The 23,547-nt window shown below is 41.7% G+C and overlaps 1 protein-coding gene across 3 annotated transcripts; it reads right to left on the bottom strand.

Moving 5' to 3' along the window:
- Positions 1-7: 7 nt before the first annotated feature.
- LOC139636270 (phosphoinositide 3-kinase regulatory subunit 6) lies at positions 8-23,470 on the bottom strand. Of its 3 annotated transcripts, none has more exons than XM_071504164.1 (21): positions 23,380-23,470; positions 13,532-13,616; positions 13,164-13,268; positions 12,686-12,777; positions 12,319-12,387; positions 11,707-11,839; positions 10,957-11,026; positions 10,598-10,796; positions 9,274-9,421; positions 8,399-8,485; positions 6,914-7,157; positions 6,255-6,539; positions 5,491-5,590; positions 4,719-4,847; positions 3,784-3,891; positions 3,417-3,519; positions 3,215-3,276; positions 2,997-3,087; positions 2,840-2,901; positions 2,576-2,682; positions 1,550-1,843 (listed from the first exon to the last, which is right to left on the bottom strand). In XM_071504164.1, the coding sequence occupies exons 2-21, from the start codon at positions 13,587-13,589 to the stop codon at positions 1,687-1,689; spliced, it is 2,409 nt and encodes an 802-aa protein (XP_071360265.1). In that variant the 5' UTR covers positions 13,590-13,616; positions 23,380-23,470; the 3' UTR covers positions 1,550-1,686. The 3 variants fall into 3 exon arrangements, with proteins under 3 accessions (XP_071360267.1, XP_071360265.1, XP_071360266.1); XM_071504165.1 differs by lacking the exon at positions 23,380-23,470 and adding an exon at positions 14,797-14,937; XM_071504166.1 differs by lacking the exon at positions 23,380-23,470 and having other exon boundaries at positions 8-1,843.
- Between the last annotated feature and the right edge of the window lie 77 nt (positions 23,471-23,547).

Here is a 23,547-nt window from a genome sequence, read left to right as displayed (position 1 = left end):
AAGACGGTTTTTACAAAACATAATCATTTATTTACACACTTACATTTTGATTTATAATTCTCTTTATATATATATCACATAACATGAAAATAATGTGCAACATTGACTGAATTTCCAACTCATGATTTTACCCTGGAAAAACACACACACACACACACAACACGAACGCACGTACACCACACCATACACACACACACACACACACACACACACACACACACACACACACACACACACACACACACGTGCACTCACACACACACACCACACCACACCACACACACACACGCTCATATGATTTATATGATATGCACCCAATATCACATCACTTCCAGTCCCAGAGGCTGTTGTTCATACCTGATCTATTTTTGGGTGAATCATCGCTGATAGTACGTGTAAGAAGGTTTAAAAACAAAGAAACAAAATACCAAGACCTTTATCTTTTCCACAAATGGAAAAGATAAAATTAGAAATGCTGACTGTGTGTTATGGGAAACTCTTTATAATCATGTACTGTGTGTTATTTTCACACCTTCAGGTCACATTTGAGACGTTTACTGGAATTTGTGCAAGTTTCACTTTGTGTCCTCAAGCTTAGGTCTGTGTCTTGCGTAATATCACGCACGAAACAAGACTGGAGTCTTGCAACTCTGGTTAGTAGACGACGAATTCAGCAGTCTGAAGTCTAACAGCTATTCTCTGTAGCCTGGTCTGTGCATTATCCACGTCTGTCTGGTAATGTGAAACACAACAGTCGCTTGTGTTCTGTAGTAATTTCTGACATTGCACATGGTTCTAGCTTCTGTTTTCAACATAGTGTGGTTCTAGCTAATTTCTAGAACGTTTCCAGACACTAAACCCAAGGATAATGTCATCATTTGCACCAACATTACAGCTTACAATATGTAACAGGTACAGGAATAAAACATTACTTAAATGATTCAGACAAAGGCAGAAGTGAATTGTCAGCTGTCATCGTACCAGTCTTTCATCAGCCTGCATGTATGAATAGCTGACAGGCCAGGTGGGTGTGTAAGTCAATATTAACTTGTGTATATTGTCTTTGTGTTTGTTTGTGTGTTTGCATGTTAAGGAGGCAGTCAAAGGTAGTGTGTCTAGGAAGTAAAGTAACTGTTAAAATCAACCCTTCAACCCTGCTTCACTCAGTGGTGACTATGTGAAGCAGATTTTAAAGGCGGCCTGCAGAGTTTTAATGATCAGCCGGTCAGTGGTCCTGAAATCTTCACTGCATACACGTGCATGTCTTTGCTTACTTGTTTTTCCCTGCCAGTGTCTCCAGTGTCACTTGCAATAATGTTCTTATTGCATTATTCAAATCTGCATACATTGACTGACTGTCTTGAAGTATGCACAGAGTTCAGTCATACCCTGCAGTGTGGTAAAACTTTGCTCCTGTTACTGTAAACGCAGCTGACTGGTTGTTCCATCATCATGTGTTGTATCTGTTGCTCTCTGATTTACAGTCTTTTTCCGGATGTGACAGTCGGTCCATACTCACAGAACTAAAACTGTTTGGTTTCAGGAGCAGCTCAGTGTCACTCAAAGGTGATTCTTCCTGTCAAACTGGACTTCTGTTATCACAGTAGCAACAATCACTCCTGCTATCAGAACACAGCGTGGGTGGTCTTCAATCTCAAGTTTTTCATGTAGCATCACTCCATCGTGTCAGTTGATGATTCCAGCAAATGTGTTGATTGGTAGAGGAAGTCCTTTGCTCATGTATTTGCTCAGTCCAGGGTTTTTTTCCTCTCCCACCTTGAATTTGGACCTCATGGTTTTCTGGACACAGTATCCCGGATCAAGACACGGGGCGATCTCGATGCTACAACACACACATTTAAAATAGAGCCATCATTTTGGGCTGAACAGAAACTTCTGTAGAGATTCACCAAATGTTAAAGCGTCCACCGAAACAATCCAATATCCATTTAAATGTTCACTTCATTTAGAATATTTTCAGCGCTTTATCTTCCTGTCAAAACAGCATTTTACCTTTGAACTACCATATGCCTTTGCACAAGCGCACCTACAGCACTCACTGTAGTACTCTGCAGCTTCAGGTCAGCTAAACTTCACTGTGTTTGACAGGAAGATAAAGCGCTGAATACATTTTAAATGAAGCAAACATTTAAATGGATATTGGATTGTTTCGGTGGACGTCTTTTAAAAGTGTCTAAAGCACATTTTTTTCTGCTTCTCTAAACTGGCAGCACGCTGATCTGAATCTACTGCAGGTAATAAACTGAATATGTATGAATACCTCAAACAACCCCACTTCAAATAACCTGAACTGCCACTTTAACCAACTGAGAATCAAGCTGTGGCACAAACAAGACGGCAGCAGAACAAACTCAAACTTTAAAATCCACCATGGCTGCCAAGAGGCGTTAATTAATTGGAGCTCTCTTTGATCAACTGGTGCTTTGATGGCAATGATGGTTATCAATGATCATCTCTGACTAATGAAACACAAAAACCTTCAGTACGACCTTTACTCAGTGGCATAGAAATAAAAGACGTCACCTACAGCACAGCTGAGGCTCGTCTCTCTTACCTTTGCACGTCTCTGTACGTCCTGCGACAATCTCTGTCCAGTGTGATGGTGAAAGATCGACTCTCCAAAGTGCGAATCTTGATGTTGCTCGTCCGAATCTTTGACTCCTGAAAAATTAAAAGTGTAAAAGGAATTATTGTTATATTATTGTTATATGAACAATTTACGTTCTATGAGGTGTTTTAACATAATTAGCCTTTGTGGGGATAAATCACTAAAGATATTTAAGCACTCAACAATTTGAGAGGTATTGCCCTGACTCACCACAGTGCTGTTTTTAGTTTTGGCTGGAGATTCATTCAATGTCAGTGTCAAACAGTTTAGATCTATGAGAGAAAATAAATGAGAGTAAGACACAATCACAGAATAATAAAAAGAAAAGAAGTATGAAGCACTGAGTGTGTTAGAGATAAAACTGAACCTTCTGCTTCACTGGAGGGAATGGCATTGATCTGAGCGCCAGACGTCCTAAATGAGATTCCTTTATCAATGTCTCGGCCACTCAATGTCACCTGGACACACACACACAAACAATTTCTGAGCAATTCTTCCAGTAACACATTTGGCGACACTGATAACCACATGAGAGCAACATAATAAAGAAATAATGGATTAAAAAAAAAAAAAAAATCAACTTACCTTTTTGTAATTCATCGAGACAACAGCTCCGGCTACCTCCCCTGAGCTCTTCCTAGGTTTCTCTGTGTGAGAAACAGGCATGTTGAGTGCAGATACAGGCAGGCAGGTGTGCACACATATATGTGCAAAGCTGAGCACATAAAAAAACACAAATATCAAAGGCAAGATCGGAAAAAATAATGTACATATGCACCCAATTCACCTCTAACTGATGCTGAGATCTGTCTGAACTCTGGAAACTCCATCTCCAGATGGGTGAGGAACACATCTTCTACAGGCTCCTTCATCATGTTGGTGAATGTCACCTAAAGAGAATACAGTACTTTACTCTACTTATATATCTATAGAGTAATGTAGTTTTATGATATAGTAAAATTGACTGTTTTGGTTTTATTGCACATGTAAAAGACAGGAGTTGAGAATTAGCAACAGCTATAAACTGTTTGTGCAGCACGTTAGTTCCAAAACAGAGCATGGAACTATCTTAAATTGTATTTGTCTCTATCAAATAAATAAATAAACTCACAAATCTAGGAAAAAAAATCTACACATAAAATATATCATCTTACCTTCACAAAGTAGATGTTGAAATAGACCGACTGCTGGCCAGTACGAACGTAGTAGGAAATGACATCAGAGATGAAGGGCTCTTTCGGCCTCCCTGGGTTCGCCTGTTGCTATGAACGACAGAAGTCATGTAAAATTAACCTGCCTGCTTGATGTTGTAGCCATAAAGTTAAGTTCGGTCACACTTGGGTCATATCACAAATACAAAGAGTCACTAATTTGCCACTTTCTTCCTCTTTTGTTTATGCTTGTGTAAGTTTTAAGTCACCTTAAGGCTGAACTTTACTTTACTGACCGTTACTTCATCCTTTATGTGCCATATGAATACCCCCCCCCCCCCCCCCCCCAAAAAAAATACAAATAAAAACATAGCATTGAGCTTTGCATGAGAATTTTTTTTTTTTTTTGCATGAGAAAAGATTTAGTACTGAGAGAAAATAAAGGGAAGGACTTTGACAGAGTGCTCACCACTTTCTAGAACTAAACAACCAAGAATTCATGAAACCATGAAACCAACCATGAAAGAGAACTGACATCAAGCAATGAAATGTAACATGGTTCATACAAACATCCTCTCCAGTTTCACAGTCATTTTATTGTACTGTTCTCTTTAAGCTTCCAGAGCCAGCACAGTGTCTAGATGTCTTCAGCTCACTGAAGCTGTGGTCTCAGTGAAATCGACCAATTTATTTTGCAGTAAAAGATGTTATGCAACTTCCTGTGTTTCAATTTAAACAGACAACAGTTACCACTCGACTGAATTTTCAAAGCGTGTCTCTAAGACAAACTACACCACAGTGCATCCTGTAAGACAACGTTCAAGCGTTCAAACTACAGAGACGCAAGTGTCCACGGTCTGTTGTATGTTGTTAACTGTTCTTCTCTCTCTGTCACTCAAACATAAAGAAAGATATATTCATTTTGAATCGTATCGTACCATCTTAGCTAGTTTGGGGATCATGGAGCCTAAGCTCTTGATGTTACAGTTGTACCATGGGTCCACCATGCTCAAGTAGGAACCAAGAGTGCAGGGATTCCCCTTGGATTGATTGATGGGATGGTTTTCCTACAAAAAAAGGAACATGAAAGTGGAACCAAGAATTCCCCACATCTGGCAAAATGACAGCAGTGAAATGAGACATGTTGAAAAGCTTTCTACCTCTCTACATTTTCTGATAAGACTGATAACTAACACTCATTATTAGAAAGAAAAAGTGAGCAATAATTACACAGAATGTGGCTGCTTATACCATATAGGGACCGGTGCCGAAGTTTTCTACTTATGAAGTCACTGACTTAATGTTCAACATAATGCAAAAGCAAAACCGCAAAGATATTTTTAGAACCTAATGTATAATTTCTTTTGTACATCATATGTAATTTTATCCCATTTTCATTTCATTATCTGTGAAGTTTGTTTAATGGCGTCTATTGTGTGAATATCACAAATAGACACCTGTTCTCCAGTGGAGTTGAAATGGAGCCAAATTCAATGTGTTGTCATCTCATTACTTGATTACTGAGCCTTTGTAAGCAGCATCATCACATTATCACTGATAATAAACACACAATGACAAAACTGTAACAGGCTTTTTTACACACTGATCCTCTTTTACAACAGAGGCCATTTGTCTTGTTATCTCCAGGGATGTGTTGACTTTCACACAACAACAGGCCAGTGGTGTGTTGACATGAGGAAGCTGCTTTACCTTGACGGAGGAGATGTGAGTTGGAGCCTTGCAAACAGGGATGTAATAAAACTGGAGGTTGACTTTCATTGTAAGAAAAAGCCGCCGCGCTTCCCTTTTCCTGCAAAGGCAAAAAAAGATTCGTGAGAAGCACAAAGTGGGTAAATACATCCCGACGACAAGGTTTTGGATTTCATCAGATGACATTTGCAATAGAAGAAGTATTTTTCAACTTCCTGGTCCAGAAGGAAAGAATGTAAAGCACTAATTAGATAGTTATCCAGCTGTACCTGAATGTTAATATACATGAAAAAATATATAATGAAACACAGGTTTAACTTACTGTGACAAAATCAGTTACAACATAGATTTACCTTATTAAAACTCAAGGCACTTGAGCTGCCAAATGTTGTATTGTAATCATGTTTAACATAACTAGAAAATAATTTTTCTATTGTCTTTGCACTGTTCTGGCATCAAACATGACCAATATAACACTAGTTACACTAGTTTCAATATGTTTTTTTTGTCATTATAATGAAAACTGTGCATTGTAACTTGGCTGGGAACCATGTCTGTAAAACTACTGCAGTACAGTGTAATAAAGAGATATAAATCATAATAAACATACATCATAAACAACTAATGGAGGCAATATATTTTTACAGGTCAGTCACAAACATATGAAGTCCCAAAGCTAGTGCCACCAACACATCCTGTAATATAAAATAATGTAATAATATAAAACCCTGTGTTTAAATCTTGTGAAATGACGAACCCCTCACCTGAAGAAATAGTAGGCCTTGGCCAGGCGGCCCAGTACCCTGTCATCCCCCATGGCAACTATCCTGGCAGTAAAGTGCCTCTGCTGCTTAGTGAAGGGGTTCTGCACGGCACTGTTGCCTGCACGCCTCTGCAGAGTCGCCCCTCTTCTTCCTCCGACCCCCCCACTTCCTCCTCCGAGGGTTGCATGGTCCTCCAGGGTGTCCTGCATCAGCACCATACTGTCCTTCACAGATGGTTTCATCTTTATTCCTCCACGCCGTGACAGCCTTACTGATTCTTGCTCACTGGGAGAAGAAGATTTTCTGTCATGCATCGGGTCCTTATCATTTTAAAATGATGTAAAGCATGAAAATCAAAGCAAATGATGCAAAAGATCCCATGATGAGCATCACTGATGTAGATTGCTCTTGGTGAGGATTTCCCACAGTACTTTAATTCAAGCTAATTGTAAGTGTCTTCAAGATTATTTACATGAAAAAGAATGCATCTAAAAATCTCAAAATTTAAGGTATGCATGTTACTATAAAGACTGCAAATTGAGTAAACTATACAAGACGAGCAGTGGGTCTTTAAAGAAAGTATAATAATAATAATAATAATAATAATTTAAAAAAGAAGAAGACGAGGAAGAAGAAGAAGAAGAGGAAGAGGTTATTACCTTTTGCATTGTTCCCATGATGCACTCATGCTGGCAGCATCTAGAGATGACAATGGGGAGGGATCAGCGCTGGGGGGCAGGTCTCTTTCGATGCCGCTGTCGTTGGACATGACGGAGAAGCGAGTCATGTCAGATGGTATCAGCTCGCTGGGCGACTCACCCAGCTCAAAGTCCTCCTGCTCCTGGTGGAGGGAGAACTGTTCCGTCATGGAGCTGGACCGAAACCACTTCGCCAGCTCTCGCCCTGTCAACATTTTTAACTTTCATCATTTACATGTAATCATGAGGTTCACACTCACATGGAGCAAGACAGCACAAAGACACAGCACAGAACAATGCTTCATCCTTTCAAGAACCGTCTCAGCTCCTCTTTCTGTGTTTATTCACTCACAGTTGCCGTATCTCATCCGGAACTAGCAGCACATGCACACTTCCCATCATAGTAAGCAGAGCAGACAGAATGAGCTACGTTTAAATGTTTTGTTATGGAGCTGCAGGGTAAACACGCCTGTTCTATCTCTGGGAAAAAAAACCTACAGTTTATTAACAGGAAAGAAAGCTCTTTGTGTCCCATTAAAGGACTTCTTCGCTGCCTCCATCTGAGGAATCGATTTACTATCCGGTAGGGATGGGGTGCACAGAGGGCACACATGTAGTCAGCGCCTGCCTTGTGATCCCTCAACATTTAATGCTTGTTACTCTGCATAGAGTAAGTAAGCAATAATCACTGTCCTGTACTGACGATGTGTGCTATTGTACAGTAATAGTACAAGACATCATGTGAGTGAGTAAAAATCAATAAGTGTACAACTATGATGATTTACACCTTTTATTGGACATGCTATTCTATATGTGGCTGATGCATGACTGTCTCAGTCACAGTTAGTTTCACAGCTCTATAGAGCCAACTGAAATCTGCTCAGTTTAAATCAGTCTGGTACATTAAGAGAGTCCAGCTCAGATATTCTCACACTGTAACACAGAGCTAAATGTGACACTTTGCCTTTTACTGATGTTTGCACTTTCATACAACATCACACTTCAGCTTTAGTCATTTCCACCACATTTCAGAATGACTCTCAGGCCACATGACACTACTGAGCCGTACTGAGTTTATTCCATGCTCATCCTCCAATGAGGCTGCTGAGGGGAAGAAGCATTCACTTATAAAAGATTTCTGGCTGTTCGATTGCTGAACAACAGAGAACAATGGCAGTTCTCAGGAAAAAAAGAAGCTTTGTCTGAGATTACAAATCACGACAGTGATGTTTTTGATCACTACAGAAAATATTACTGCTACCAAATAACAAAAGATAGAAATTATCCCCAGTAAAAGTTTTCAACTGTATTATTTCAGGGTACATTTTTTCTTCAGTTTAGTCAGTTCAGTTTTGAGTAAATAATTCCAGTTTCAGCCTCATTCAGTTTGGATGATTTGTAGTAACAACTTCCTCTGGACCCCCCACAGTGTCCAGAGCCACTTACAGATATCCAGATCCTCCGTCCACAGGTGGAAGCTCATCTCTGGGTTAGGAAGAGGGCAGTCACACAGCGGTCCACCAGACAATGGCTCTGCAATACACACACACACAGAGGAAAAGAGAGAGGAAGAAACCAAAACTGTCACAATGACACTATAAACAAAGCCCCTCAACCCCCCACCCACCCCCACAACTTCCTCTCTGTCAACACTCCTGTCCATCCCTCGCTCTCCCAGCCGGGAGGAGGGCAGAGCAGGTTCATCGGATGGAAAATATTGGGCAAAAGAGTGGATGTCATGGAAATAGATAGATAGATCCTGAAAATTTGAAAAAATACAGACATGTGACTTGTCTGATTTTGCTGCGGAGGAAATCGGCGGATAGAAGCAAGGTCTCGTGTCTGACCTCAGCGACAGCAGGTGTGTCAAGCTCCTGTGGACACAGACCATGTGTGTAACATGGTGTGTTTGTAAAGTACTGAATCAGGTAACAGCTTAGTAGTAAAGGCTCAGGTCGACTGAGTACAAGCTCGAGAAAATGTGCAGATACAGTCGTCATGACAAATGCAGGGCTTGAGTCATGAAATCTGCAGATATTTTCACATCTTTCACGAATCATAAAAACTTGTGAATGGGCAAGTGAGAGGCCCGAAGGATTCACGAGTGTCTCTGCACAGAAACATCCTCGTTACTTCTCTTGCTGTTTCTCTTTTTCTGTTTGACTCTGGTAAATAAGATAAACAGATGTGACTGTGGTTCCTGTGGTTTCTCCCCTCCATTCATGTTAAACTAAAGTTTCGAAGTAGATTTATGGCTCAGGTGGAGTACTTCTGCCCCAGAGAAACTTTCCCTTGCACAGCTCTGCTATATTTCCTCCTACCTGAGTCTGTGTCGGTGACGATCTCGCTGTACAGCTGCTGAAGACGGCCCCTCACCGCTCCCCTCTCCCCTCTGCCGCCCTCCTCCACATTCTGCTCTAGAGTCGCCAACACTTCCTGAAAGTACGTCTCAACGTCTTGACCCATGTCCTGTCCCAAAACACACAAACACATGTGGGTGAATTCACACACACACACACACACAGGAAGATAAATACATACAGACCATGTATTAATAGCAAAGAGGTGAAGGGCCAGTTGCGTGTGCATGTGTCTGCCTTTGTGGGCGTCCTGCTGAGGTGTTACTTTAGGACGAGTGCCAGAGGACATGTCCACCACGCAGCTCAACAGACAGCAGACCTTTGTTCAGGATGTTTCACTTGTGGGGCAGAGGCCCGTAAACTATTTTTAATCTTGGAGCAAAAACTGAAGAACGCTACTCTCAAGCTCATGAGTCAATCTGGTGAGTATTTGTTATCAGTTAAGATCTCCCCAAATGCTCTTCATGTGGTGAGGTTTCATACATCATGTTATGATTAACGAAGAAAAAGAAAAAAAAAGCTTCAAGACACTAAAGAGGAAAGAGTCGGGGTGAAACCACACTTTTATATACATTTATACAGTTACAGTGTTAAACGGTTTTTTATGTGATGCCACAAAGACTTGATTCTGTTAAAGAGAGAAGATCACTGCCTACTTATTCATGGTTCTTTTTCATTGTCCTTTTCTTCCTTTCCTTCCTTTCTATATGTATATAATAATAATACTTTGAGATGTGTGACAAACACAAATATGTCATATACATTCTGTTTAAATTCTGAAACACAGTGTGTGTGAAGAAAATTATAATTATAATAATAGTTTGAGAATCGTCTCAGGTGCTTCTGATTCTGATCAGGCTGATGTGTCCTGCTCTTAACAGGACTGGCCACCTACAGCATGCACCTTCAGACTTTATTTAAGTATCATTGCTTCCTCAGTGTTAAGCTTGTGTGTTAAACATATTGCAGTACGTTTGTCAGGAAACTTTCTGGCCATATTTCAACAGCCACAGACCACTGACTGTCTGGTTTGTCACACGAATCCGTTTTGAGGGCATTTATTTTAAGATATTCAGCTGTTTTTCCTCCACGACCACAGTTCTGTGCATTCACTGTTCACAGAGCCGGGCGAGTTTATCAGACGGCCAAACAGGCCAACTGGACAGAACAAGACTCAGAAGGAAAACAGACAAAACATAACAGCAGCTATAGAGAGCCAAACACTGCAGTGACCACAAAAAACAACAGGAGAACTGACAGCAGAAGAATTCATTTGTTCACTCACCTTCAGGGCCTGTGCCAGCTTCGGCCCATGGCATTGCTCTGATCCCAAAGCAGCCTGGATCGAGTGTTGGACCACACTACGCATGAGATCTACAGGACTTAGAAATCCACCTGAAGCTGAAGCTGATGCCTCAATATCACCCAGCAGGACTTGTCCCAGAGAACCAGAGAAGACCTCTGGGTCAGCCAAAACAAAAACTCTGCAGGGATTTACATGACAGACTTCAGTGTTTGACAGGGAGGACAGAGTGACTACATGCTGCGGTGTGAGGAAATAAAATAAGCCTTTGTAAATCTTCAAGCCCTCGAGGTTTTCATTGCACTAACAGATGTGTAATACATTATTAATTTATGACTCACCTCTCCTGGAAGGGATAGTGCTCATTTTTCAGTCCCTGCTCTGCTGTGACCATCCTCTGGTACATCAGACCTGTGGATCAAACTGGCATTTAATAACAGTATGTGGTAGTAAATCAACATACAGATGAATGGACAGGTCAGTTAACATCATCTTCATGCATGTCCCTTGGTGCAGGAGCCTGCAGGACAGATTCAGGCTTGTGAGGTTTGGATCACTTGTTATTTCTTCTGTCGTTGTTTTCAGTTTGGTTGAACGTAGTTTTTCTTTAGTTAGGTAAAGGTAATTTTCAATATTACAAAGCATGTGTGGTCTGCCTTTGTTGTTCCTGCTGGGAACTGGGTGCAGACACAAAGTAAATAACTCCACTGCCAACAGTATGAGTAATAGATAATTAATGTTTTGATTGACCTGTCAGAATGATTAGTGTCCTGTAGGAAATAACAGCATACAATCACAACATCATGACAAAAGGCCTATAAATAAATCACACTGTCATCGCTAATCTCCTGCTTGTTTAGCTCCAATCCAAATTGTGTGTTCAGCTAGCGGTTGAAGCAGCACTAGGCTTTAATTTCCTTTGTAGCTGGAGAAAGGACGGCAGCAGAGGTGGACATAAATACTCAGTCAGTTCATAAAATGAGCAATAAAGCAATGAATGCACATTTAAAAGGAAAATACATAATAAATGTAAAAACAATTGCTTTAAGTTGAAACTGATTGAGCAGCTTCGGTCTGTAGATGAATAATACCTGGGATGGAGCATTCACTTTTTATCTGCCTTGTGTAGCTGAGTCCTACGGTGCAATAGGGATGAGGGTAGGTCAGGAGCCTCTTACAAAAGTTGTACACCCGCTTGTACAGCTCATCTGGAATGTAGGCTGTCTGAAATATCAATAAACACACACACACACACAGACACGCAGAGCTTATAACTAATACTGGCAAGTTTAATTATCACACTGTTGTTGTTCAAATATGAGGATTAGCTGTGCACAGGCCTAAATGCCATCAATTCAGGTGTCCACTTCCTTGTTAACATTTGTTCCTGGAATAAAAACCGAGTTCTCCTCCTGTTTGCAGTGACAGTGCTGAAACTCTCTACATTAGATTCCTGAAAATACACTTGTATAGATAGATATGGATATATACACACACACGCACATAGTATATATATATATCACCTGTTACATGCACAGAATGGACTAGAACTAGGGACAGTAACACTATAGAAAGGTTATCAGTTCAGTATAGGTCTGGAAACAAAAATCCCTACATGTAATATTATTGATTAATTAAAACATATGAACAGGTAGGTCTAAGGCAGCTTTTCACAGTGCAACACTGTGGCAGGAATACTGTACCTGGATGATGGCATACATGAGAGTGTGGAGCAGAGGGATGATGCATTTGCGAGAGTCCCATCTCTCAGCCTGCAGAGAAAACACACTCTGTGTCAGGGATCGACCTGCATGTCCTTGACAGTGGATGGACTGAGGACTCTGCATTGCTGCAGCTTAGTATAAATCCAAGTAAATGGATGATGTTTACTGTAAGTAAATTCAATTCCAATCAACAATAAAAATTCAATTGGTGTGAACCTTCCTATGTGAAAGAGCAAGCAAAAAGAGAAGCCTGCAGGAGCTGCATGTTTGATTTCAAAAGCTCAGGTTTTTTTTTTTAAGTTTAAAGTTGGTGTTTCAAAGTGCAAATGGTGCGACCGCAGAGTACCTTCTCCAGCTCCTTTATCAGAACCCACACCAGAGATAAGCTGTTGGCAGGATTGTTTTGAACCTTCTTATGAAGCGTCCATCTCAGCATGCCTGGATACACAGATAAGCACAGCGGCCATTAACAGATGTATTTCCTCTCCACTAAGCACAGCCTTGCTAAATGTGTCACATCTTTCTCCATTACACTGCTAATCCAAAATATGTCTGCTGACTAACAACTGAACAGCTGACACATACACATCCCAAAGTGTGATTAACACCAACAGCCTGGCTTCAGATCAACAATGAAATGAACATCACAAAGTTGTTAGTTTTTGGGGTTTTTTTGTGAAATCTCTTTACCATAAAGATAGGTTAAGACCCTGAGATATAATCAAACATATTTTCCTACGAAAACCACATCTGTGTGAAGAAAAAATCTCAATATTTCAATCCTCTGACATTGTTTCAGTGTGGTGTCGTAGCTGATGTTGTACCTTTGTTGAAACAGTCTATGGGCTGCTGGTTGTCTGCTTCCCTGGGCAGCACAGCCTGGATGCTGCGGTACAGCTCTGGCTCTGGAACTGTGGGGGAGCAGCCAGCTGAAAGAAAAAGTCGAGAGGTTTTGCGGTGAAGTCTGAATATGAAAAGGTCAAGTACACAATCAAATCTTCTTTCGAAATGAACACAGAGCAGCCTGGAAAGACTGATGATGCATGTTTGCATGTTTGATAGAGAATACAGATATAATACATTTTAAAGCTGTCACCAAATGTCTGATGTGTCCAATAATGAGTCTTTCTGTACATATTTGTATCACTGAGCACAGTGTGTGTCGATGTGAATGTGTGTGTGTTGCATGTACCTGTTGGCTCCATGCTGCACATTCTGCTTGAGTTATCCCAAGGAGCCTTGTTGGTCATGTCTCACATGCATCGTGGGTTTATCAACTGCAATCAGGAAGAAGACACAGTTGAAATGTCATGTTCTCTCATGTCCGAGGTCAAACGCTGAGCGGGTTCGCAGCCTCACATTCTCACACAGTAAATGTGGCTGAACGATGAGCAGTTTTGTTTTCTGACTACTTGGTAACAGTAGAGTGTATAATTAATTAGATAAGAACGGAGCTATTTAAAACTCACTTCTCTGTTTAGAAGCGGCCTAAGACTAACAGCATCTCTACCTGCACGTGTCTTCATAGCCTTCTCGGTTTTTTCACAGGTGTAGCTGACATTCCTGACCCTGACCCTGACCGTGCTGAGAGACAAAATTCTACCCACACAATCACCTACACACACACACACACACACACACACAGACACACACACACACACACACACACACACATATATATATATTTATATATAAACCTACTGATTATTGTGGTGGACCCACACTAATACAAAAATGTTCCTATAAATAACTTTAACTCCCTTCAGCTCTGAAACCGCTTCGTTTATCCCAGGTCCCACACAGGGCTGTGAGTCACCTCTTACGCCTCCACAACACAAACTCATAGTGACATTTGGCCAAATCTACCTGTTAATTTAGTTTCAGATGCTTTCTGATGAAATTAATATTTGCAACATAAATTAAAATGTGAGACCATTAAAACCACAACAAACGCTAATCTGTAACTGCCTCAAGACACACTGCATTTCCTGTAGCATTTGCACATAAATGGGCTGCTTCTTGTAAATACAGAGAGGGGCAGATTTATTTTCACTCTTTGCTCCTTTTTTGGGCAACTTCTTAAAAAACTTGACAACTCTACTCTCAATATACAGACCATAGATCATCCTCATGCAGCCGCTCCTGCACAAATAAATAACTAATGAAGCTGATCATAACCTGAGCGCAAGAGAAACACCAGAAATGCTTTACAACTTTTTAAGAAGCCAGACTCACAGAGACAAGACAAGTCCAGAACAGGCTGAAAACAAATGTTTTTGCTTGATGGAAATAGTTAGTTAACTTCTTACATTAAATCAATATGTTTGAACTTATACCAGTAATGACACACAAGCTAATAAAACAACCAAAACAACCCTCATCAATGTCCCGTTGCTAACTTTGACCAGTCAACATGTAACAGGTGGAAAGTAATAATATAATATTACAAACACTTACCCGGCCCCGTGCCGACAGGGACCAAGTCCTGCAAGTCTCTTACATCCACACACTGAGCTCTCTGTACTGAAACTAACATGTGTGTGACAGAGTGAGAGAATGAAAGCGAGTGTGTGAGAGAGAGAGAGAGAGAGAGAGAGAGAGCCACAGGAGGACGGCGATTCATAGCTAAGTGCATTTCCTCTTATGAGTGGGTACGAGTCATGTAGTGACGAGGAGAAGCAGTGTGTGCGTGTGTGTTTGTGTGTGCATGTGTGAGAGAGAGAGAGAGAGAGAGAGAGAGGTGTTGAAGGGGGAGGTGGAGAGAAGAGAGAAAGAGTCTGTATGTGCAGGTGTTGGAGTGTGTCAGAGAGTCAGGAGCTGTTTGACTCATGTTTAAGGCCTAATGTCATCGGATTTATTTCTACTTTTCGTTTTCTGACTCACAACAAGTTTCCTCACTTTTCTCAACTTTTACTCCCAGCATTTTGCTCTCTTTCAGGTCCTCTCATTCTGGCAATTTCTCTCTCCCTTTCTCTCTTTCTCACACACACACACACACACACACACGCACGCACATGCACTGCATTGGCGGTCATTCCCCGGCCGTATGTCTACAATGAAAGGATTTAGTGTGATGGATTTAGCCTTGATCCCTCTAAGAAAAGCAGCGAGTTAACAAGCGCTGCCTCAGCAGCTGAACACTGCTGTTTTGACCACAAGTTTCCGGTTGACTACGGCGTATTCACTCTGTCTCTCTGCCCCCCGCCCCCCACCCACCCACCCACCCATCTATCTGTTTACATTTTCAGTTCTCTATCTGGGTCCATAATGTACTGGATGTCTCAAAAGTTTGTTTCTTTTTCCTTTTCATTGTGTTTCTCTGCAACACAAACACACAGACATGCTGGACTGTACTGATGCATAGAACCAAGTATGCACATGCACATGCACATGCATGTGAAACACATTCATGTGCAGCCATGGACTCTCGCCCTCACAGCTGCATCGACTTGCACTCCGTTTTTACCTTTCTAACATAAACTGTTAATGCAGTGCAGGAGCTGACACATACACACACCACTTCCTCTCTGTCTGAATGAGTGGGCAGATGACACTCTATATTTAGACAGAGGTAGAGAGAGGTGCTGAAAGGGACAGAGAGAAAGAGAGAGACATCCAGTTTTTTTTAGTTTTTTTTTTTTTTAGCTTTTAGCTTGAAAATAGATGCACAACATCATTCACACCCTTGCCAAATACAAGTAGCTTGGAAAAACCAGTCTGCACAAATGTTGCTGCATCGCTTTCTGATTGTAGCCAAGCTTGCATTAAATGCAATATTAAAATACAACTGAAGAGAGCATTAGATGTATTATGTATAGTTTACACCACTGTAATTAAACCTGGAGTATTTGGTGTAGATTGTAAATTCAACTGGAATTTAAAATGAAGTTCTGTAGGTTTGAACAATGTTTGAACAATGTTAATAGATAAGTTATTAATGATGTACCCACCCAAGGTTGTTTAAAGAAAAATGTGTCTTTATGCTCAATGCAGACTGTTTAACATAAAGCGTTTGTTCAAAGTCCACAGAATCTTATCTTAAACACACTATTGTTCTAACAAAAACACTGAGCGACATCAAGTCATCAAACAAGACCCGGTTAAACGCACTGTGGATACTGAGCGGAGTGACAGCGACGTGATTCACTGCACTAACACGAAGCACAAAAACAGGTGATGTAAACTGACCACATGCTACGACTGGGCAAAGAGTATCAAGACCAACATTTAGAACATCTAACTGACATAATCTGGCTCATGCCAGTTAATTCAGTTAATACCCCAACGTGTGCATTCATCAGCTGTCCCCTAAAAGTAAATATTAACTCGTGTTCTGTCGACTAATGTTAGTCTGCGTTCATCAGAGCAAAGCTGGGTGGGCGACACTGAGCCCCAAGCTACGTCCACACCGATACGTTTTAGTTTTGACTGTTACTACGTTTATGCCTGGCGTCCATCACTCAGGAGTTGAAAACTGAGACCTCTGTAAACACTGCTGGACCCGTTTTAGTTTGAAAAGTCTGGGGTTGTGCTGTAGCCTGAACAGGCTGAAACGGAGACTTTTGGCGGCAATGATGCAGACACCTGCCTCGCCTGCTGATTGGGTCTTATCAAGCTGAACACAAACTAAAACGCTACCACAGCTGCCAAGGCCACATGCCAGTGAAACAAACTTCCTCTATGACTGTTGACTATTTACAGTTAATGTGAATCAGTTCCTGATCCAAGTTTTGGCTATGCCACACATCTATTTGCACCTTCCACATGTGGGCAGCCGTCCCCACGCGTCGCAGTGGTCAGGTGAGGCCGCACACAATGCAGCCCAACAAAAAACAGGAGCACTCATTTCCGTTCAGGCACACTGCAGACATCTCAGAAAACAGGAAGGACCCGACAGCGATGTGTGGAAGTGTGTTCATAGAGCAAGAGAAAGAGGTGGTGCTTAGGTGCTGAAGTGGGGGTGGGGTTGCGTGTATGTTTGTTTTCTGGAGTGGAAATCCCCAACCTATGATGACAGAGGGTCTATGATAACTGTTGGGCCTCGGCAGTTCTCACATCTCGATCTGGACAAAGTGGAAAAGGCAGGAAAGCACCTGCAGAGTTTGTCCTGTCCACTCACAAGCAAAGTACAGAGCGAAGGCGCCAGAAATTCACGCGTGGACTGTGTGTATGGTGTGATTTAAAGGACTGAGGGCAAACACAGCATCAGGAAGTTTTTTTTTTTCTTTCTCAAGAAGACACTTCCACTTTCCTCTCTCCAGGGGACATCTCAGGAAGCGCTAAGATTTACATGTGAGCTATGAAACCATCAAACAACATGCCAACTTGCCATACAGCCAAAACTGACAGTTTATCTTTGAGCATAACCTGAAACAATATAACCACGGTTGGACAACTCAATGCAGTGAGACACACATGCACAAACAGACACACACACATGCAACAGTTGCAAAGAAATTCCCTAAAAGAGACAACATGTAATTCAGTGTGAGCGACGGGTGGATATCAATTAAAGTGATTTCCTGCATCAACAAGCTGGACAATATGAGGAAGTCCTCTTGGACCGGTGAATGTGATTGTGTGTCTTTGTGTGTGTGTGTGTGTGTGTGTGTGTATGTCTGTGTGTGTGTAAACCTGCCTGGCCTGACTGACCAGGGATTATTTCCTCCTTAAGGCCAGTAAACATTATCAACAATAATGTCAAAAATCTGCAACAAAGAGCTGAATATGTAACAAAAAACACTTAATGAATGTATTTGTTTGGAGGAGTTGGTGCAAGAATAACATCCAATCACAGGTCTGAAGGTTTACGTCACTGGGGTTCATGTGCTAAATCCATCATGCAAGAGGAAAACAGATAGGAAGTGGCAGAGATATAAAGGGGTTTCCCGAGAAGGTGTGTGTGTGTGTGTGTGTGTGTGTGTAGTATGGTCCCTTCTGTGATCTATGATGGTGGCAGTTGGGTCAATTGGCCCAATTAGGGGTCAGTTGAGGATTTACTGTTTCTGTTGAGTTCAGCAACATGCATCAACCAGGGACTTTTGGAGAAATATCATGAATGCAAAAGCCAGCAGTTACACACACACACACACACACACACACACACACACACACACACACTATACATACTATCATGTGGTCACACATGAGCACATATATATATATATATATATATATATATATATATATAAACACTATGCAAAAGATGCATGAAATTTTGTGCATGTGCAGCTCCTACTGATTTAATAAGGAATAGATATATATAAATATAGATATATAATAAACAGAACACCAGTAGCTTTTCTTTGTAGTCAGTTTACATACAAGCTCAGTTTCCCTGAGCTTTGTACTTACAGAACATCCTGTGCATATGACCCCTCGCTGCAGAGATTTCCATCAGTGTTTTGGAATAGTGATCAGATTCATTCTTTATGCATGAAATACTTCTAAATCCCTTCTTATCAAGGATAAAAAAACAGCTCTGAACAAAGACAGTATTGTTACCATAGATACAGCTGTGGCCTGGGGCAGAAGGCCTGTGGATAACCAGAGAGCTGTGGGGGAAACAATGAGCATGAATGATTTATGTTCTCAGACTAATTAATGGATGACAGACCATTTTTGGTATTGAGAAGGTATGGTTACCAGCTGTTTATGTGGTTTACAGTTGTGACTTACAGCTTTGCAGTTTGTGGCAAATTCGTGGGAGAAAAGCTGTGAAACGATCAAATGTCTTGTTTCCTTGTTCAGCCTTAAATCTACATAATCACTCTTATGCTTTTCAGGAAAAAGCCACAGTACAGTTGCTAAACTCCTGGTTTTCAAGCCTGTCCTGAAAACAGACGACAGGGGTTCAAGTCTCTGCTTTTGAGGCATCCACGCTTGTCTGTGTACCTGTTCAATCAAGTGCAATGCATTTCAGGTTTCCTTAATATTCAGGCCACATACTGTCAGTCCTATATGAATTGTAACTCACAGTGTGCACACACGAAAGCACAGGAGGCAGTATGTCGACTACATTTGAGAAAGTCTCAAACCAAATATTCTAGACACTCTGCAAATGACGTGTGTGGAAAAACAAACACTGTTTCCAGACATGCTGAAGTAAAAGTCAAAAGTTTGTAGACCCAGTAAATGTGAGGATTCCTGTAGATCGTCAGTCTCACCACACAGAAGACCTTATTTAGCCACTGTGGGCATGATGGGGCAACGCAGAAACAGAGCGATTCACTTTCAAAGGAGGTCACAGGGTGTAAAGTGATCCAATTGCTACAACCACAGGATGTACCAAATGCGTCACATAGACACGATCAGCAGCAGAAATAGAGTCACGCACACACACGCACACATATACTTGGCATGAAGTAACCTCAGCCACTGCTTTCCAGGGAGCCCACATGCACATGATGATGCCAAGAGCTGTTGCCATTTGTATTCATGTTCCTCACAGGACAAACAAACGGGTGGTGTCTCCCACGGACGAGAGTCTGCGGCTGTCTATGATTTGGGAGCTGCAGTATGTGCAATAAAGGCTGCTTTGTAAAAACTTTGGGAAAGGTTGTCTCTTAAAATGTTGGGAAAATCCAGGCAGCTGCACGGCCCAACAACTCCAGGGCAAAATTTCTGCCTGAAGCAACTAACGACTGGTTTAATTGTGCCACAATAATTCATGTACAAGAATTAATATCATATAAGCAAAGAAAAACAGCAAACCCTCACAAGTCAGAAACTGGAACTAGGGTAGGTTTGATATTTTTGCTTGAAAACTGGTTGAAATAGTTGTAGATTAGTTGATTCATTTCTCATGGCCTGCCACAATTTCAACATCAACCACCACATATTGATTTTCTAGTCTGGTTTTTTTTTTTTTATTTAAAATGGGTAAAATGTAACTTCATTGCAGAGCTGCGCACAGTGCCTCAATTCATTCACTGCCCCACTCTCGCTCCTCCACCACTGACCTCAGTCGGTTACCAGCACAAACAGAACGTAATTCTGTGGAAAACACTGCTGACTGATATAAAGTGCATTGTAAATTCTCTACGTGGTTTGTTTCTGACTATAAACACTTGTATGAAGGTTTTTATTGAGCACTTTTACAAGGCTTCATGTCAAGTGACTAAGTGACAGCTTCAATTAATCAGGTCATCTGACTGAGCTATAATGGTCAATGCCTCAGCTGTATACTTGTAAGTATGCAAGTCCTGTGTCAACACTGTCTACAGACATGGTGAAGTCTGTTTGACCTCACTGACCTAAACCAGAGTCGCTCCTGAAACCCAAAGGCAAAAAAAAGGACTACAAACAGGTTCATTAATTTGTTTTCCCTGCAGCAGGAGAAACTACTCAACAAGTCTTACTGTCAGTTCTTTATGTTTGCAGCACTGTCAACAAGAAGTCACAGGTCAGCACAGCTTGTTCTCTGAAATCATACTGAAAAACAAATTAATAGCAGAGTTTCTCTTCAAGGAAATCCTGTTTTCGAATAGTAACCAGCAGCTAACCAACGCACCAGGCAGAACGCCTCAGCTCATCTTTGCCAAACTACTTCTCCAACAGCATTCCAGCCGGAGCCAGAACACTTCCTGTTAGCACACAAGTGTCTAATCTTATCACACTGGTGGCCTCATGACGGCTGACTTTCCCAGTATCGTTTTCTGATCGACCAATTAACAATAGAACAAAGATTATTTTGGTGTTAAGACGCCTCAGGGAAAATCGGGTACAAATGTTGCTTTTAGGACTGAGAGGTCTTTGTAGCGGAAGGTCACAGTGATCACACATGACGTTAACCCTCCTGAGGTGGAATGGTTCAATGAATCACACCCAGCCCCTCCATCGGTTTATGGATCTAATTCTGACAGAACACGGAGGAGATGACGAACTCTCATCTTGTCCTGGAGACATTTTTTAAAGGCCTTAATAGTGAAAATGGCAAAAAGGGTCAGGTTTGCTCCATTCTTGACAAACCTGTAAAGGTGATCCACTTTGTTGGGCTGGCATTTAAACTCACTACACTGAGTCAGCTGACAATTAAATGTTAACTATCATTTACTTTAAAAAACTGTAGTCTTGACTCATACCATAATTACAGAGTGACGACCGACGTGGCCGAACGTTGCAGAAGCAGACTCACACATCTGACGGCTGCTAGAAGCTAGAAGCAGAAAACTAATGTAAAGACGGAAACAGCATATTTTCTCTAACCTACACATTGCGTAGTTGCACAGAAGTTTGTTTCCATGAATGTTGGTTTGTTTCACTTTTTTCCGTCTTGACAGAAGGACAGAAATTTTGAACATTACAGCTCAATTAAGAAAATGTCAAAACCAGATGAGGCTTGGCCTTCGTTTTGGGCTGTGCAAAAAAAAAAAAAAAAAAATCAGATTGGGATTATTTCGCAATTTTTAGTGGTAATGGTACATTTTGAATATTTTCACTGCCATAAATATAAAAATGATGTTGCTGTGATATTTGCTGGGGCCCCCCAGGGCATCTCTGTAGCACCACAGTGCTTCGCTTATGTTATGTTATGCATTTCACATTTTTGGATATTGCACTTGGGCATGTTTCAGTCTCAGTAACATTTCAGTTCATCGTTGAGCCCCGGTAAAAGGTTCTCTCTATCAGAGGTGGTAATTATGATTCACTTTTGCCAGTCATCACCTGACCTGAACGATTATCCAAAACATGTTGTTCTGCTGCATTATCTCCTCGTAGGAGTTTCCATCATCCCAGAATGATTCAGTTTGTGGTTATGTCATCACTGCGATCACACTGTCTAATAATAAAGACCCGATCACAAGAGGTCAGATTTAACATGTGGACTCCAATTAATTTTCCTCATCATGTGTAGCTGAATAATGGTCACAGATTACACTCATAGACAATTCACAATGTAATTCAACTCTGCCCATATATTTTATATTATTTCCTCCAGAACCATGATTAAGCCTAAATATTTAAACCACTGCGTCACTGTTTTCATGTCTGACTCCGGAGCCTCACCCAATAGTTGACATTACCAGTCCAGATCAAGATGAAAGTTTGAGCTGGATGTTGTGTGCAGCTGTGGAGGATTTTAACTTGGTCAGTCTTAGAGATTTCCATGACTTATGAAGATTTAATGTGTGCCTTATTGCCAAGGACATTCCATACTCTCAGTTGTCACTCGTAAATGAATATTGGTTTGTTTTACGAACAGAATGATCACTTTCACAGGGGCCAACACAGACACACACCCCTTAGAGCCACTCTGCATCCCCTTAACCCCAAAGCAGTACCAGGAAGCTCACATCTAAAACAAGGAAGCTGCAGGAAATACAGCTGTGCTTTTAGACTTCCAGTAGACACAACAGAGAGCCAAGCTTCAATCAGATCACGCACTGTTATCAAACTCCAGTTATTATCTCAGGAGGGAAAAAATAACCCCCCCCACCCCCCACCCCCCCATGTCTTCCCGTGTCATGGGGCATGAAGTTTTTTTTTATAGCCTGACTCACATGTGTCAGAGAGCATAGTTCCAGCTTCTCAGCTCACGGGATTTGCTTTTATTCTCTGTCTTAAATGACAACATGATGAAAACCTCCCATCTCAGGTGTCACCCTGAGCTGAGGGGCTGCTTTCTTTCTGGACCCCTTACAGATGAATTCATGTGGAATAATTAGCAACAATCTTCAGCTGCATTCGGGGAGATTTCCAGTTTGCAGGCCACTCACTGCACCATGTGAACTACTAATGACAGAACCAGATAACAGCGGCTCATCAGCGAGACCAAAACCTCATTCAGACCACATGAGTCATAGGCAACAACAGAACACAGCCCTGAAGGGACCGACAGCCCCAGGGCAGAGGCTGGAGCCGCAGGACGCCTGCAGAAGGACCGTCCCGTCTCCAGAGACAAACACCTGCTGAGGTTTGGCGGAGCTGAAACCTTCAGCTGGGGCCGACTTCTCCCGCCATGAACAGACGGAAAACTTCGGTCAACATGTTAAAACGTCTGCAGCTAAAGAGATGAACTGTGTCTCTGTGGAAACTCACCTGCAGTGAGGATGTGGGCGCACCTCCGCCCGCCCGGCTGCTTGGTTGACCCGCTGTCTGTCGGCGGCTCTCGCTGCTCCGCTCAACCGACAGGCGAGCGCTCAAACCACGCCCACCCCTGCAACCGACCAATGGCGTGTCACATAGCGCCTGCGTCCGGAAACAATC

This window comes from Trachinotus anak, unplaced genomic scaffold, assembly GCF_046630095.1.
Source record: "Trachinotus anak isolate AG129_WGS33_773 ecotype Australia unplaced genomic scaffold, CSIRO_AGI_Tana_v1 ptg000019l, whole genome shotgun sequence".
Taxonomy (NCBI): domain Eukaryota; kingdom Metazoa; phylum Chordata; class Actinopteri; order Carangiformes; family Carangidae; genus Trachinotus; species Trachinotus anak.
The sequence above is the reverse complement of the archived record's forward strand: the minus strand, read 5'-3'. Positions and strand labels throughout refer to the sequence as shown.